General features: G+C 59.5%; 1 protein-coding gene across 1 annotated transcript in view; it reads right to left on the bottom strand.

The window, feature by feature from the left end:
• Window positions 1–1723: 1723 nt before the first annotated feature.
• TRABD2B (TraB domain containing 2B) overlaps window positions 1724–17515 on the bottom strand; it is a 214683-nt gene continuing 198891 nt past the window's right edge. The window contains exons 6-7 of the mRNA XM_021096678.2: window positions 15670–15939; window positions 1724–7009 (exon numbers count right to left, since the gene is read on the bottom strand). Of these exons, the coding sequence (XP_020952337.1) occupies window positions 6793–7009; window positions 15670–15939 (487 nt within the window). The 3' untranslated portion in view covers window positions 1724–6792. The remainder of the gene's footprint in view (window positions 7010–15669; window positions 15940–17515) is intronic.

Here is a 17515-nt window from a genome sequence, read left to right as displayed (position 1 = left end):
TCCCCCCACCTCTGAGGTGGGACAGGGTGGCGGTCTTCCTTCCTTCCTTAGGAGCCCGGGGAGGCCGACCTCCCGGGAGACGGAGACGAAGCGGGTGCTCTCCCACCACGTGCAGCCCACGTTCTCCTTCGCAGGAGCCAGCAAGGGCTCATCGATCCCGGCCACGGGGTCCCTCTGGGAAGGCTCTGGGGTTCCAGCACGAGAGACCTCGCTGGCTTCAGACCTTGCCGGGACCTGCCCTCCCTCCCCCACCAAGCCCAGGGGCTAACTCTCTTCCCTGGAGGACCTCGCATGGACCCCTGGGCAGACCCCAGCCCGTGAACACGTGTGATGCCGGGGCTGATCTGCAACCTCTGTCTTTTCCCCGAAGCCTCCGCCTCGTTCTTCTTCCTTCCCTTCTCCGTGGACTGTGTCTTTCTTCAATGAGCACCCACGAGATGTCAGCTCCTATGTTTTAACAGCCACGGCCCTGGCTCCAGGAGGCCAAGGGGAAGGACAGGCACAACGCGGGAGCACGGAGAACAGGCTGCTGTGGGGACGGAGGGGAGGAGGGCCTGGCTTGGCTTGAGGAGTGGAGGAAGCCTCATGGAGCCGGTACCACGCGAGCTGGGTCTTGCGGGGTGTGTAGGAGCTCAACAAGCAATGGGGGCAGGGGTGGCGGTGAGAGATCCCGAAACATAGGGGGCGCCAGGGGAACTGTGTGCAGAGGCAGAGGATGCGGAGGGGCCCCTCGTGTGATGTTGACCTTTGCCCTGGGAACAGTGGGGAGATATAGAAGAGTTTCTTTTTTATTTATTATTTTTATTTTTTTTTTTAATGGCCGCACCCACGGCATATGGAAGTTCTTCAGAGCCACAGCCGTCACAGCAGCTGCAGCCACACTGGATCATTTAACCCAGGGCGCCGGTCAGGGAGCAAACCCGTATCTCTGCAGTCGGATTCCCTATTTTTCTTTTTTTTTCTTTTTTTTAGGGCCATACCAATAGCATATGGACGTTTCCAGGCTAGGGGTCAAAGAGGAGCTGCAGCAGCCGGCCTACACCACAGCCGCGGCAACGTGGGATCTGAGCCGCATTGGCGACCCACACCACAGGTCATGGCAATGCTGGATCCTTAACCCACTGAGCAAGGCCAGGAATCGAACCCAAGTTCTCATGGATGTGAGTCAAGTTCATTACTGCTGAGCCATGACAGGAACTCATGCAGTTAGATTCTTAATCTGCATCATGGCGGGAACGCCCTAGGTGAGTTTTAAAAGCCAGGGAGGTTCGTGTCACTTGGGGTTTGCAGAGTTCGCTTTGGCGGCAGAAGGGAGAGAGGGTGGGAGGGGCAGCCGTAGGGGGCAGGCCAAGGAGAAAAGGCTGGGACGAGGGTGGTACAGGGGGCTGGAGAGAGGTGGGGGGATTAATGCATCAGTGGGTGCTGGTGAGTGAGGAGTGGGGGTGTTGGGGAAGGCGAAGCCGGGTTCTAGGCCTGTGGCTCACGTGAACAGCTCTTCCAGGTCTGCAGGGAGCCCATTCTGGCTGGAGAGGGCTCTCTGGGCCCCATGGGGTGTGAGGCCGCTCAAGCCCCTGGAGCCCTGCCCAAACCACCCTCCCCAAGCCTGCCCGCGTTTCTGCATGGGCGCCACTGCCTTTGGTCCTGGCTCTCCCGGGAAAGGCGACTTCCCAACCCGCTCCTGGCAGGGGGAGGGGAGCTGCTGGCACACGGAGACACCATCCCATTGAAATCACCATGTCTTTTATTAATATATTATGCTACAAAAATATTTTCAGCAAAATAACATTAATAGCATCTTTCTTTGTCTTCTATTATATTCTTAAAAGAACTCTTCAGGAGAATTCACAGAGGCGAGGGAAAGAGGCCATTAAAAGAACAACACGAATACCTTTCCAATACATTGGGATCTGAAGCTTGTGTCACACAGGGAGAGGCAGGTGGGATGTCCCGCGGTCTCTCTGAGGCCCAGGGACGGGGCCTGCTCTGGGCTTGAACATCTCTTGGCCAAGAGTCCGCCCTGGCCACCCCAGCCACTGGGGCCCAAGCTGTCTCATGGCCCCGCCAGAAACTTCCTAGACCCGGGCCTTGTTCAAAGGCCACTCTCCCTGCAGTGGGACTTGGGGTGGAGGGCCCGTCAAGGCGTGCCACTCCGATACCTTCCCTGCCTGCCACATGCTCCCAACTGACCCCATGGCAGCCTTGGGTCCTGGGAGGAAAGCCGAGCACTAGCCCTGGGGAGGGGCAGCACCTCATCTTCGTGGGGCCCCCAGGTGCACCCGGCGTTCCCCCCCGGCCCCAGGATAGCCCCAGCAGGGAACAAAGTCTCCATTGACAGAAGAGGAGATGGAGGCTCAGAGAGGGGTAGGGACTCGCCCAAGGTCACCCAGCAAAGTGAAGGAGTACCTAGAACATATCTGCAAAGGAAGAGGCCACACGTTTGGAGCCCGTGGGGAGAGGGGAGTGCGTGCTGCTGCTCCTGCGAAAGTGCCCGGTCTGGCTCAGTCGGTTCTCATAACCCCCTCTTCCTCCTGAAGGGTTGGGCGCAGGGAGGGAACGGCTCTGGGCTGGGACCAGGGGCCCGGGTTCAGGTCCAGCCTGCCCCCACCGCCCAGAAGCGCCCCTGCCCCAGGGCAGCAGGCAAGCCTGCCAATTCACGTCTGGCGGCTGGGCTGTTGAGGAACCGGAGGTGGGGCGGGAGGGGTGAAGCTGGCCTGATTTCTGAAAGTTACGGGTTTAGACAGCCAGCCCGGGTGATTTTTTTGGCTGCTTAGATGAATTTTTGGAAACATAACAATGTTGAAAGAACCTGAGCATTAAAGAGCCAGGAGGGACCCTACCCACACCCTTGCCAAGACTCCAACTCTCCTACCAGTGGGCCTACTGCCCTGCTCACACTGCTCCTGATGGGAGACTCACCAACTGTGGGGGCACCTGGCATCTTTCGACAGCTTTGGCTGTGCAGACTCTCCCACTAATGGAGCTAAGGTCTGCCTCTCCTTTCCTTCCCTCCTTCCTGCCTCTGTCCTCGCCACACATCTGTGTCCTATGAGGGGACAAAGATGAATTCCCATGATCTTGCTGTCAAGAAGCTCACAGTCCGACAGAGAGCAGAAACACGGACGGTCTCAACCCAGAGGGCTTCCTGGAGGAGGTGCCATCTGAGTTGAACCTCAGAGGATGAGCAGTTAGGGGTAAGAGAAGGGCGTTTCCAGGCCTAGGAAGCAGCATGCGTGAAATCTCCTGTCTATTCTGGCCAGGCACAGAATGGGAGAGATGGGAGCCAAAGCTGGCACGGTCTGAGGGGCCCAATCTTGGAGCGGGTAGAATGCCAGGCTGAGGGACACGTCCCCAGGCCTGGTTCTGTTCTCTGCCACACAGGATACCTGCAAAGCTGCAACTGCCAGGCAGAACCTCTCTCCTCCATGGCACTTTCATGGTTTCCTTTAGGAAAACCTTTCTTTGGGAGCCTTGTGACCATGGCCCTGGGCGAGAGACTGGGCAGGTGGGACAAGGGGCCTAAGTCCCTAGGTCCCAAGTCCCTAGTCTTGCCCAAATATAACCGAGGCCAAGCACTGGACGATAGAGCATGCGGCGTGAGGAAAGCCTGCTCAGTCTTTCTGGGCAAAGGTACCCTGGCCAATCAGTACGCGCTCAACCTTGTGGACTCCAAATCTTTTAATCTCAGAGCTGGAAGGGCCATCCGTGGCTCTTCTCAGCTCCCTGCCGCCTGACTCACACACCTCAACAGCCCTGCTTCACCTGGCTGCAGGTGCGACAGCATGGCCGGGAGGGAGGTTGGAAGACACGGCCAGACCTGACCCAGAAAGGGACCCGGGGCCACCACGAACACGCTGGCTCTCAGTCTACTCTGCCTGCCTCAAGGCCAAAGGTCAAAGTCCTAAGACACACACATGATGCCCTCAGAGCAGCAGGGGCATTTTAGGAGGTGAGGCACAAAGAATGTGCTGGAAAAAAAAAATATCAGCTGTGGTGGACAGGTCATTCCAAAGTGCGTGAGGGGCTGCGGATGGAAAGGTGGTACCCTGGCCCAGGAAGAGAGGGTTCAAGGGCCACAGCCATGCAGACTTTCGTATATGAGCCTCCGATCTTCTGGGACCTAGATCGGCAAGTTTAGCTCATCTCACGCCCTGGCCAGTGGGCCCCTGGGGACCCGTGAACTTGAGCTGTAGAAGCCTAGCTGACACTGGCTCTGGCTGTCCCACTGAAGTCTACCTGGGCAGTTGGTCCATCCATCTGCTGCCCAGGTGACTTTCTTTAAACACTTGAGGGCGTGGTAGAGGGAGTCTGGAATTTCCCAGCATGCCCTGAGGAGGGATCTGGGGAATCAGCCCGAGGTCAGGGGCCTGGACAAGATGACCTCTATGGGTCCTTCTAGAAAGCCAGGATGGGGGCTGCTTGTTCCATTTGATGACGAGTTGGTCTGGGCCAAGAAAGGCAGCTAGATCTGGCCCCACCATAGAGCCTGGCACTGCGTGTGCCTGATAATCACACACTGCATTCATTTACCTCTTTGGCCCTGTGCCTGGCACAGGTCTGGGCATGCGGTCAGGTGCCTGGACTGCTTACCAAATGCTTCATCTTTAATTAACCTCAAGCTCCATCTCAATACCTTTCATGCCACACTCTGCCCTGAACGGAGGGAAATCTGGCCTGTGTGTTTCTAATTCTTTCACACTTATCTCATCCAAATAGCACTCTGCATGATCTGTTTGATGTCCAATAGGCCTTCTGAGCCTGCTTTATAAGTCAGCTAAAGCCCTTCCCGCTCCGAAATAGGAAGTCACATTTCTGCCAAGGATAAAGGGACTCCAGCCCTGGCTAGGGTCAAGTTCAGTTTACAGTGTGGTACCCATGGGGCTGGCTGGACCCTCTCTGAAGTAGAGCTCAGGGCTTCTGCCAGGTCTCAAGTTCAAACACATCCATCTGGATCAGAGCTGAAAAGAATTCAGCTTCCTGCCAAGATGGCCGTGGGACTTCTCACCATCGGACCAGCTGCCCAGAATTCTCCTGTCTCAGAGGGAGACAGCTACCGAGCTGGGCATGACGGCACTGGTTCTAATCAGGCCCACCAGGCCTGCCAGGAAGCCCACAGGGCAGTGGCGCCGGGAGCATGGAGTGGGAGTCGGCAGATCGGCCCAGCTGTGCAGCCTTGGGGAGACACCTCTTCTCTCTGGGCCTTGGTTTTACTTTCACTGCTATTATCTGTCCAGTGTAGGGCCCCTTCTGCACTTGGGTCCCGAGACTCTGTAACTGATGAGCTGCCAGCCCAGTAAGGGCTGGCGGCTGGGAGGCAGCCAACCTGGGTCTTCTGCCTTCTTGGCTACCGCCCTGGGGACCGAGGAGCAAGGTCAGTTTCTCCGAGTCTGAGTGGCCTGCCGGCCCCCGTTTGTCTACTCTGGCTCTGCAGGCCTATCATGGCTGTCCCCCCACCCCCCAGCCTCTGAGTGGGCAGGAAAGCCTCTCACTGGCTCCAAGATAAGACAAGTCGGGCAGAGGACATGTGCCAGAGCGACCACGTGGTCTCAGGCTGGAGTAAGAAGCACGGGCTGCCCCTCTGGGTGACTTCTGCCCCCCCATGTGGCTTCCTTGGGCAAAGAGAACATGACAGAATATGGTCCAGGGGACAAGCATAGCTTTTGAATCACACGGATCTAGGGCCACGTCCTGGCTGGGTGACATTGAACAAGTCCCTTTAGCTTTTACGGAGGCTCAGTTTCCTCATCTGTGAAGTGGGGATGATCACATCTCACTGTGACAAAATGAGTGTGCAAAGTGCCTGCCACGCTGCAGGCTTTGGACCAATGGCAGCGTGCGTTGCAAGCAGGGTTACCACGGGACTCCTGGAGGCTCTGTCCCTAAAACTGCCCTCGTGCGCCCACGCCTGTCTCGTGGCTCAACTTACTCCATTTGGCTATGACTTCAACAGCCTCTCCTGGAAGGCAAGCTGGATTCACAATTCCAGAACAGGGAAGTCTGAACTCACACCTCGGACCGCCCACCTGCTCTGTGATCTTGGCCACCTGCCTTCCCGTCTTTGGTGCATTTAACCACCTGTCACTCGGGGCCGGGGACCACCTCCCTCGGCACCAGCATCCCTCCCCACACCGCAGGGCTTTGGTCGGAACACTTACCAAGAGCTCTGGAGGGCCGGTTCACAGACACTCAGGGGTTTCGAAATAGCAGCATTCCCTTTCCGAGAGGCTCTTCCTTCCCCAGGATGTATCCAGGGAGGGAAGGCCCGTCGGCATTCACATCTCTGGCTCCCAAATCCAGCTTCACAAAAGCTAAGCCTGTCTGCCTGCCCCTTCCTCTGAGGCCCCCGCGGTGGGAGAAGCCGAACCCAGACCCGGGAGGCTTCCACTGAGCCAAGCGTAAGCCAGTTCAAAGCCATGGTCTCCACAAGGTCGCAGATGTCCTGGCCACCTGGGTTCGCCTCCTGGGTTGGCGCTGGGGCTGGCTAAGGGGTCATTAACCTTGGCCACATAAAAATAGTTTTATCGGTAGAATAAATACATTTTTCTTTTTTAATATGGACACATATTTTACAAAAGAGCCCCATAGCACTATGGGAAATTAAGATCCTTCTACAAAAAAGAAGATGTAACTCAGGTACAATAAAGCTCTAGTGTTCTAACGGACCCCGTCTGGACTGCCTGCGAGCTGTCAGACACCCCCGCAGGTGGCGGCAGGGGCAGTGGCTGTGGCCGCAGACCCTCCTGGCATTTCTCTGGCCTCTCTGTCTGCACAGGGCGGGTGGGCGGGCAGCCGAGGTCAGGAGGGCCCCAGGGTGTGCAGCAGGAAGGGGGCAGCAATGCTGGCAGCGACGGTGGGGAGGAGGCCCAGGGCGGGCTGTGAGCTGGGCGCAGAGTTGCTGGCCCGCCCTGGCTCTTCCTGCTGCTGCAGCAGGTCGGAGAGCTGGACGGGGGGCTTGGCCGTCCCGGAGCTTTGCGTCGTCTGGAAGGGCAGTGGGGGTGGCGAGGCGGTGGTGCTGGAAGGAGAAAACAATGGAACATGAAGTGACGGCTGCGTAGCCTCGTCCTGGGCTGTGGTCTCAGGCTTCGCATCCAACTTTGTAGTGAATCTATTTTTTTTCCTTATAACATGGAGATGGAAGCAGAGGCTCCTGGAGGGAAAGTGAGCAGCCCAGAGCCACATGGTGGGCCTCAAGGGCGACCCCTCAAGGGCAACCCCTCAAGAGCACTGGGTCCCGGCAGAGGAGATCTAGCTGGGGTCACACCAAGGCAGGGAGCCCATACTTTGTACACAGGGGCCCCGGCCTCCTGCTGCCCTGAGTCCCTCCCCGGGCTGAAGTGGACAGAACACAAACGCCCAAACTGCCGCACCATCGCCCGCCTCATCACGGCTGCCTGTCGCCGAGCATCCGCCGGGAGTCTGCACTTGACAAGCAGCATCCCTGGTATGTTTGAACGGTCTCATTACCCCCTTCGCCAGAGGAGGAGACTGAGGCTCAGGGAGGGTCCCTGGGGCCAGGTCCCAGAGGGAGCAGGTGGCGCCTCTCGGAGCAGGAGCCCTGGCTGGCTCCCCCTGTGCAGAACCATAAGGTGTGTTGATGAACTTATAACAACAGAAGCCAATCTGGGGGGTCATGGGTGAGGCTCTGGAAACCTACTGAAAGAGATAGCAGGGCCGAGGCAGAGAGACAGGAGTGAGACAGAAATGGAAAGCGACGAAGTGCAGAATGAATTGGCAGGCTGAGGCCGCCACGTGGTGGTGGCGTTGGGAAGCAGGGGGAGGGTGGGGACCAAGAGCAGGTCATCAGCTCAGGTCCTGGAGAGGGAGATAAGAAAGGCTGAACAAAGAGGGGGCAGGGGGCAAGACAGAGACTAGAGGAGAGAGGGGACAATGACAGAGGCATAGCGAAGTGGCAGAAGGCTCTGGGGTGAAGGAAAAAGCCTGGGCCCCAGAAGTGATGCGCCCTGTGCAGCCTAGGCAGCGGCGGGGGTGGGGGGTGATGGAGAGGTGGGTGGAGGGTCTGAGAAGAGGCAGATGGGGTGTGGGGGGTGGAGGTGCTGTCACTGCAGGGGGGCAAACACGGGAGGGGAAGGCTAGGGGCAGGGGGCACACAACCCAGTGCACAGCTAGGAGGGCCTCCTGGAAGAGGTGACGCCGCAGCCAGCCGTCCGGCTTGCACATGGCTGAGGGCGGTGCTCCCCGCGGCAAGGAGAGGACTTAGTCAGGGTGCTGCCAGCTCTGTGCCCCGTATGTAGCACACGTTCCCCTCGAATCCTCACGATGATACCACAAGGCGGGGAAGACTCTTATCCCATTTTTCTTGTGAAGAAACTGAGGCACAAGGAGAGTGAGTAACTTGGCAGGAGCAGGGTCTGAAGAGGCACCCAGTGGATGCTCACCAGCAGTTGACGGCTGGGCAGGAAGCTTGCCCCTCTCTGGGCATCTGCAGAGAGCGCGGCAGCCTCCTCCACACGGGACACCGCCTGCTCTCCAGGGCCTGTCCTCCCACCGACAGGCTGCTCACACTCTAGGTCCAGAGTCCCCCCAGCCCTGCCCACCCCTCCACCTGCTGGGCCAAGGCCCTGACAACTGGCCATGTCACGTGGGAGCCCTATAGGCACCACGCAGCCTGGCCCCCTTGCCGTGCTGGCTGGACCCTCACTCAGTCTCTGCGGGGGTGGGGGTGGGGGTGGGCAGGGGAGCCTGGGGGTCACCAGCACACCCCTGCCTGCACGTGGGCCCAGACCTCTGCTGGGTGTCAGCGCACACTCAGAAAAGAGGGCCTCGTCACTCCCTGCCCTGTTCCTGCCTCTCTGCCCTCCTCCTGGGCACGCTGTGGCCCCAGGAATCCGCCACACCCTTGAGGGACATTCTTCTCCCCCCGGACACCGCAGGGTGGTATCTGTACTCTGGGAATTTAGCAATTCCCAGAGGAACTATCAGGAGAGGAGGGACTAAATGCTCGTTACGCATCGCAGACGGCGGGGCGGGACGGCGTCCCTGAGCAGAGGGTGTGGGTGGAACTAGAGGGGCGGCCACGGACCAGGTGGCTTCGAATGTCCCTTATGAGCCGCACCAGCCGGGAGGTGACGCCTCCCACCCTGCGCGGGCCTTCAGGGCCCCTGAGACCTCTCACAGGATCCGGCGTCAGCTGACCTCAGCTTTCTGAGCTCTGGGCTCTCCTAACTAGCACCCCCTGCCCCCCCCCAGTCGCATCTCCTGTCCTGCTGCCATTTTCTGACTCGCCTTTGACGGGCCTGTTTCCAAGCCCCTCGCCCCGAGGCCTCTTTGATCTGTGCTCCTGCCCCCAGTGCCACCTGGGAGAGTCGAGGCGCCCATAAAGCCTCGTGCACTTCTCACCCATCACACTGACAGGGGCGCCTGTCCATGCAACAAGGTTCGAACGCGTTTCGGACCTAAGGTGCTAAGAACAGCCTGGCACACAGGAAGCGCTCTATGGGGTTGGCTGCTCATCCCGCCATTATTAACGATCGGGTCTGTCTTGCTCACTAATGGGGTCCTCTATTTACGGGGCACTTCCCGGGTGCCAGCAGGCCCCGAGCCTGAGGCCACACGCGTGTCGACTTACCATTATTCCCATTTCCAAGATGAGGAAACTGAGCCTGAAGATGGGCCCCAGGCTGCCTGCCTCCCCAGCCTGAGCGGGGCCGAGCTGCCATCCCTAACCGTGCAGACAAGCAAGCGGAGAACGAAGCGCGGCCCTTCCTGCTGAGACCTTGTGCTCCCAGGGGAAGGCTGGCCAGGGCCGGGAGGAGGCCCCCTGTGGCTCGGCCCTGGAGGGGGATCCTGCCCACGCCCAGCAGGGTCACAGCTGCAGCCCCTTCCCTCCCTTCTCTTCTAATGAAAAGTTCCTCCAGCCGCTGCCCCAGCTTTGCAGCCTGAGCGAGCAGCTGGGAGGCCAGGAGGCTGGCCTCAGGAGAGGAGGCTGGGCTGCCACGTAGGGTGCTCAGAGCGGGGGGCGGTCCAGGCTGGGGTCAGGCAGCCCCTGCTGTCAGAATGAAGACCAAGCAGGAATCATGAGAACCTTGTCTCTCTCACCAGGCGCCCAGAGGCATTTGTTTTTGCACTTTGAAAACCAAAGATGCCAAGGCCCCCTTGGAGCCTGAGTGGGGGTTTTATTGCTTGGAAGGAATCCCGGGGAAATGGGGTGAGGCGGGGGGGGGGGCACAGAGAGCCCACTCTGCTCACAAAGCCCACTTCCCTGGTTGAGAACCCCCTCTCCCCCTGCCCCTGGCCCGTGCTGAGGAAAATCGTGTCACAGCAAAGTGGCCTGGAAGCCAAACCAAACACTGAGTGTCCCAGGCTCCGCGGATGGCAGGCCCCGAGAGGCCGGCTGAGTGCATGCTGGGCTGACAGGGCCCCTCCCGTGGGGAAGGGCCCTCTGCCTGCGGGGAAGGCAGATGCCTCCGTCTAGCCCGCCTGACAGTCCCGTTTGCGGTATGACTTTGGGCAAGTCTTGTCCTCTGGGGCTCAGTTTCCCCATGTGTACAATGAAGGAGCGGGGGCAGACCCTGGGACTTTGAACTCTTTTCTAGAAGCAGAAGCCAGATGTGAGATCTTAGGCAGACACCCGAGGTAGAAAGCACAGGACAGCAGGGCCAGGGCCTGAGCCACGTCAGCTGGCTGCCCCAAGGCCCCTCTGCAGGGCCTCGTGGAGAAGCCCCAGTCCTGCAAAGGGGTCTCTGAGAGCCACCAGGGCTGAGTCTGCGGACTCTTGGGCCGCGGCTTTCCCTCAATACAGCAGCAGTGTGCTGTGCCCCAGGCGACCTCCTCAGAGGGTTCCAGGTAGGCGAAGTGGAGATGGGGCTGGGGGCGTGAGGCCCTGGGTGACGGGCGGCCCTGCTGGCTGGGGTGGAGCGTGGATGTGATGGGGCTGGAACCATCGAGGCAGCTGGGTCTGGTGCAGGCAGAGACCTAACGTGGCTGGCTCGCCCCGAGCTCTACATCCTGGCCTCTAAGGCCCACGTCAGCCTCCCTGCTTTGGCCACACGGTCTCTGCCAGGAATGCCTTCGCCCTCCCCTCAGCCTCCCTGAGTCACTCAGACCCTCGGGGACACTGACCCGCTGGCCCTTGCTGGCCAGATCCCTTGCCGGGCACAAGCAGACCGGCCATGGCTCCCTGGAGCTTTCAGCAGAAGCTGTCCCTGCCTGGCCACGAGCCACGACTCCCTGCTCCAGTCCCCACCAGCGCTGGACACAGGCTGGGCGGCGAACACGTGGCCAGTGCACTGCTGTTTGTCTGGGTGGGGCTCGCCTAGGAGCTCGTTTAAGCCTAAGATGCGCTGAAGGCCCAGGAGCAGCTTCCTGCTGGGAGATGGGGTGCGCGGCATCCTGGATTCCTGGAGGGGCCCCCAACCCTGGAGACGGCGTTACTGAGTATCCTGCGATTCGAGGCTGGCTCCCCACTTTACAAGCACCATCTTTTTACTCCGAGTCTCCAAACAAGTACAAAGAGGCCTGGGGATGCTGCCTGAATCCGCTGCATTTTATCCTGAGTGGCTCTGTTCCCGTTTCTCTTGGGGCTTCATCCTCTAGTCAGATGGGGTCCTGGCCCCACGCAGAGATGCTGAGCACTCTGGATGGTCCCAGGAGAAGGCCTGGCCGCGTAGGGGGCGCTGAGCTGGAGAACCTCGGGGCAGGCTGGCAGGTCAGGGGGAGGCATGCAGAGCCTCCTAGGGGCCCGGGGGGAGAAGACACTGCTCGAGCCATCTGCTCACACCTCCAGGGAAATCAAGGCCCAGGAGGGCAATGACCCTGCACATATGTATCCTATACCCCTGTCCCCACACGGTGGCACCCACAGGGCTCCGAGAACCACATCCCAACGCCGGTGCCTGGAGCTTGGGAAACCCTCCTTTGCCTGCACCTGCCGCATCATGAGCGTCCTTCAGTCCTGATGGCCCAGTGCTTTGCTCCTGTGTTTATCCAACCCCCATTCTGCCCCACACACCCCGGCTGTGGACTGGGAGGACACCAGAGCTGGCAGGACCTACAGAGGCCAGTCAAGGCCCTCACCGAAAAAGAAGAAACAGGATTGTCACAGATCCGACCACACTGGGCAGTGCCCTGCCCACAGCCAGGGTAGGAACGGCCTTCACCCTGGCCAGACTCCTGGCCATGCCCCTGCCCTGCTGCCTCTCCTGCTCTCTGATGCAGCGGCTCCCTGAGAACTCTCTGCTGCCGCTGCACAGCCGTCTGCGGACACATGCCTGGCCCTTTCCCCAGGTCCCCATAAATCATCCTGCCACGGGCTGCTGCTTCTCTAAACTTCCTTCGGTGTGTTTACATCTGGGGTAATGAGGGGCGAGGGGAGGCCAGCTTGCTCCAGGCGGTGCCCTGGCCAGGCGCTTCGGCCCCCTCCCCATGCTCTCCCCCTTTCTCTCACTCATGCATGCAGTCAACAAACCCTCAGTGAGCCTCCAGTGACCCAGAGAATCCCAGCCTAGAAACAATCTGGAGTTGCCATCTGTGGGATGGTGCCAGGACAGGGCACCCATGGTGGGGGGCGGGGTGGGATGTGGGGGAGCACAGGGAACACGCTGTGGGGAGGAGGGAGGAACGCTTGCTAGGTGAGGGCGGCAGGGGCATCTGAGTGGTGCTGGACGAACGAGACCCCGGGCATCACACAGACCTGGCTGCAGGTTCTGATTCCATACCCGACTTGCCACAAGGTCTTGGGCATGTTCCCTGACCTTGCTGCATCTCAGCCTTCTCCTTGGTCAAACCAAGCCTGCTTCCAGGACTCGTGGCAGGATGGGGGCATGGGTGGATGTCAGTGCCTGGCACAGAGCAGGAGCTCAGCCGGGTCCACTCACATCTGCCCCCAGCAGAGAGAGAAGCCAGGACAAAGGTGGGGGTGGGGCAGCGCTGGGCTTGCCAGGTCAGGTGGGAATGGGGCATGCCGCAGTGGGAGGGAGGGAGGCCCAGGGCTGCATCCTGCTGGGTGGTGGGAGGTTTACCTGGTGGGGTGGGGGGTGGGGTGGGAGGGGGCGAGGGAAGCTCTGAAGAATCACAGGCTGAGGAGCGCCCTGTGCTGGGGCAGGACGGGGCAGGAGGCATGTCAGGACCCTGCTACAGGGGCACAGGTGGGAGAGGCGCCGCGGAGCGAGGGCAGAAGGCAGGCAACAGATGCAGGGGGATTTGGGGGAGGAAAATGAGAAAACCGAATGGAATTTAAGCTCCAGAGAAAGTGGCTTTGTCAGAAGGGCCACACCTGGGCCCGGTCCCCCTCTGCGAGCTGTCCTCTGCTGCCTCGCAGAGAAATTGGAACTCAGGACTCCAGGAGGGGGAAAGGGGCGAGATGCGAGTGATGAAGCGGCACCCCACACCTCGGCCCCCCGGCTGGCCTCCCCAGCAGGCAGAGAAACTTTCAACAAACGGGCTGCCGGTTGGTGGAAATTTCCTTCTCCAAGCCAACCAGATGGCAGAAAGCTATCCAACCACAATTTACCTACTGGGATGGAGAAGGGGCTCCCACTTGCCAAAGAAAAGCTGTTTTCTTCGCCTGAAACCCGGCTCTGTGTTTCAGAGACGTGTTGTGAAAAGGAAACCGTTTGGAGTCATTTGCTGAAATTTACCTTTCAGACATGGTTGGGGCTGGGGGCCGGTGACTGGAGCTGACAGCAGTCCTGGCCGGGTCTGGTCACCGGGTGGGTTGTTTGGGGCTCTGATGGGCGTGCTTCATGGGCTGCCAGCGCCTCCCTGGCAGCCCGCAAGCCCCCGGGGGCTGGGAAGTGGCTCTTGGTAGCTGTGCCCCTGCTCCCGATTTGAAGGGGCGGCTCATGCCAGGCACGTGAGCCAAATGTGTCAAGGCCAATATGGCCCCAGCAATGGCTCTGCCTTGGGCAGGCTGCGCCGAGGGCCTCACCGCAACACGTGTCCTGATAACCCAACTCAGGCGCCTTGAAGCCAACACAGGCCCTTAAAAAGCAAGACTTGGGACTTGCTTTTTAAGCTTTTTTTTTTGTCTTTTTTGCCATTTTCTTGGGCTGCTCCCGCGGCATATGGAGGTTCCCAGGCTAGGAGTCAATCGGAGATCCAAGCAGGATACGTGCCACATCTGCAACCTACACCACAGCTCATGGCAATGCCAGATCCTTAACCCACTGAGCAAGGCCAGGGATTGAACCCACAGTCTCATGGATCCTAGTCGGATTCATTAACCACTGAGCCTTGATGGGAACTCCTTTTTAAGCTTTTTAAGACAGCTTAAATCTTGCCCTTGAGACAGGAGATGGGACTATATCACCTTCTTCTCGATGACTCAGAGACCTGGCTGAGGGAGGGTTGGGAAGGGATCCCTGCGTCACGCTGGACAAGCCCCCGCCCCGGGCCTCTGGAGACGCAGAGTTGGGTCTGCGTTTCCCAAGGCTGCTCAGAAGACTCCCGGGGCACGTTCAGCACGCGACTTCCCAGGCCCCCTCGCTGCACGTTCTGATACACGAGGTCCAGAGTGGGGCCTGGGATGTTATTTTGCAAGTACCCAGGGTGATTCTTTCCGGGATGCTGAGGGACCTCTCAGAGGATGCTCTTTAGGGTCCAGGTGGAGACGCAGGGTCTCCAAGGGCCCAGTGCTGGGGTGCAGTGTCTGGGGCTGAGCTGCTACTGCAGGCAGGACTCTGACCTTCGCTGATGGTCAGTCACTGGGACAGCCCAGGGACTCTGGTGACATGCGTCCCCAGAAGTGGAGCTTTCCACCCGAGAGTGGGGTCTAGGGAGAGCGCTCTGTGCCGGGGCTGCAGGCAGAAGGTGGAAGGCAGCATCTTGGCCACAGGAGCTTTTGGTGACAGGCCAAGGGCAGGGAGACACACAGGCAGAGGACAGGAAGGTATCGGTGTAGCAGGATGACTTCCGCACCTGCCCGTTTCCAACAAGATTTTCCCATCACCTCCCGCGATGAGCCTGTGGTCATGATCTGCCACCTCCCTCCCGCACGGCAGGTGCCTCCTGCAGCCTCCGCCAGGGCGCTAGCTGCTCAAACCCTCAGGGCGCAGGGAGCTCGCAGGCTTCCGATGCAGCCGGCCCAGTCCACTTGCTCCTACTTTCACCTTCTGGCCCGTGGGATAAATGCAGCCGGCTCTGCACCCCGGGCGCATCCAGGAAAGCGAAGGGCAAAGCAGACTTTTGCCCACCGCACCGGAAGGAAGCATCTATTCCCTCATGTTGAAGTCGGGGAAAATGTTTTTGCTCTCGTTTTGAGAATAAAAATGAAAAGTCAAATGAGAGCGTGTTCTATAAACCCTGAAAGAGGAGTTCCCACTGTGGCTCAGCGGTAACAAACCCAACTAGTATCCGTGAGGATGCGGGTTTGATCCCTGGCCTCGGTCAGTGGGTTAAGGATCCAGCGCTGCTGTGGCTGTGGCGCAGGCCGGCAGCTACAGCTCCAATTCAACCCCTAGCCTGGGAACTCCCATATGCCATGATGCAACCCTGAAAAAAAGCAAAAAAAAAAAAAAAAAAAAAAGCAATAAACACTGAAAGATGAACCAGAGGATCTTGGTGAATGAGGACAAGCCGGTTTCTGGTCCAGGCCCACCTGCCCTGCTCCCTTAGCGCGGGGCCTGGGGGTAACAGAGGGTGCCTGGCCCTGGCTGGTCTGAGGGAGGCAGACAGGAGAGGGGCCGGCCGCCCGCAGCCCCGCCCCTCCCAGCTCACCTGTCCTCGATGCGGACCCAGAGGTCGTTGAACTGCCGAGGCCGCTGGTGTTTGTTCTGCCTCTTGTGCCACTTCTTCTGCCTCCCGAACTCCTCCAGCTGGCTGAGGCTGTCAGGAAGCAGGAGGTGTGGGGAGAGGGCCGGGTCCTCCTCTTCAGGTGCGGCGGTGGGGGTCGGGGAGGGTGCGGGGGGGACGGCGGCAGCTGGGGTCGCTGCGGTGGGGCTCGCCGAGGTCCTTGCCGGTGGAGATGCTGAGCTCTGGGCCACAGGGCTGGAAAGGGACGACAGCACGTGAGACGGGCCTGGTGCAGCGTGTTATTCACAGGTGACAAGGAAGGTGGTCGCGGCAGGAGAAGACACCTGGGTGCCCTGGCTGAGAGCCTCCCACCCCCAGGAAAACCATCGCCTGGTGTTGAGAGCTAGAGCTTTGATTCAATAGCATTCAGGCACTTTCTGGGGGGTGGGCATTAGCAGCGACTGAAGCAGACGGCACCCTGCCCTCTCCGAGCTGACACTCGGAATCGGAGGATGGAGAGGAAGACAGGCAGGATGACAGATGGCGATCAGTGCTAAGGTAAATAGAAAGCTGAGGCAGGAGGGAGGACACAGGCGTGGGGGGTGGGAGGCTGGGCAGCGAGGCGGTCTGGTCCCTACTGGTGACGTCTGAGCCCAGACTCTTAGGAGATGAGGGAGGGAGCCCTGGGCGGGTCTCTGGGGGAGTATCTGGTCTTTGTCAGGGTCCCGTTCATTCAATAAGCTCTGGCTGAGGGACTGGAGGAGAATTCCCCAACGTCACTGTGCTGGGCCTCAGTCTCCTGCTCTGGAAAATGGGGATGGTACAGCGGGCACCTCATGGCTGCATGTGAAGATCTCATGAGTTACCACAGGTAAAGGGCTCAGAACAGTGCCTGGCAAAGGCAGCACTCGAGACATTTTAGAAACCAACATTCTTAAGTGTGCAAAGTGAACGTTGTTGCCTCGTATTCTCAACCATCCACATGCGGGTTCAACACGGGGTCTCCTGAGCAGCCCCTGGGTGCAGAGGGGAGGCAGGGCGGTGCTGAGCAGCTTAGAGCTCAAGCTGGAGTTAGGCAGACACGGTTCACATCCTGGCTTGGCACCTTCCTGGCTGTATGACCAAGGGCAGTGACCCAAGCATCCGAGCAGCAGGTGGCGGTAAATGGGAGTTCATACTACTCGATTCAAAGGGTTGTGTCATGAGGATGCATGAGATGAGGTCTTCGCACAGTGCCTGGCACATACCTAGCCTCGCTTTAACGTCGCCTGGGAGCAGATGGGGCTGGCTGTAGCCGGCCCTGAAGTGAGACTGGGAGTGTGTATGTGGAATCCACATTCTATACAGTGATGCACAGACGCCCCAGCCTGGGAACACCCTCCGCTCCTCTCCCGTCCTTCTGGGGACTTCTGAGCCTGGGGAAATGCTGGCCATAGTTGCAGGAGCTGGAAAAGCGAGGAGGTGCCCGAGGGAGCCTGTCCCCTGACTCCACTCCCCTGGGCACGACGGGGTGAGGGGCCGCTCTCTCCTCAAAGGACAGAAGACCGTCCGCTCAGCCTGTCCTCCCCAGCCCCCATGGCAACCCCAGACTCTCAGTGTCCAGGAGATGCTGCAGCTGCTGGGGAGATAATTCAAAGCAGGCGGACAAAAAGACGGATCCAGGAAGCACCTGTGACCGATGATGGCTTTTATTGTTGGGGGCTCCTCTGCATCCCCCCTGCCCCCGCAGGATTTCAGCCTGCAAACGGAGACTCCGGTTGAGAGCAGAGCCTGGGGGGAGAGTGGGCATGCGGGGGGTGGGGGGGGCGATGTGTGTTCCTCTTCTAAGGTC

The sequence above is a fragment of the Sus scrofa genome, chromosome 6 (genome assembly GCF_054392235.1).
Source record: "Sus scrofa isolate SSC_HxYL_T2T_F1_AM1 chromosome 6, Sscrofa_HxYL_maternal_Yorkshire_Landrace_v2.0, whole genome shotgun sequence".
NCBI classification, from domain to species: domain Eukaryota; kingdom Metazoa; phylum Chordata; class Mammalia; order Artiodactyla; family Suidae; genus Sus; species Sus scrofa.
Note: the sequence above shows the minus strand (reverse complement) of the source record. Positions and strands in the feature narration are given on the sequence as shown.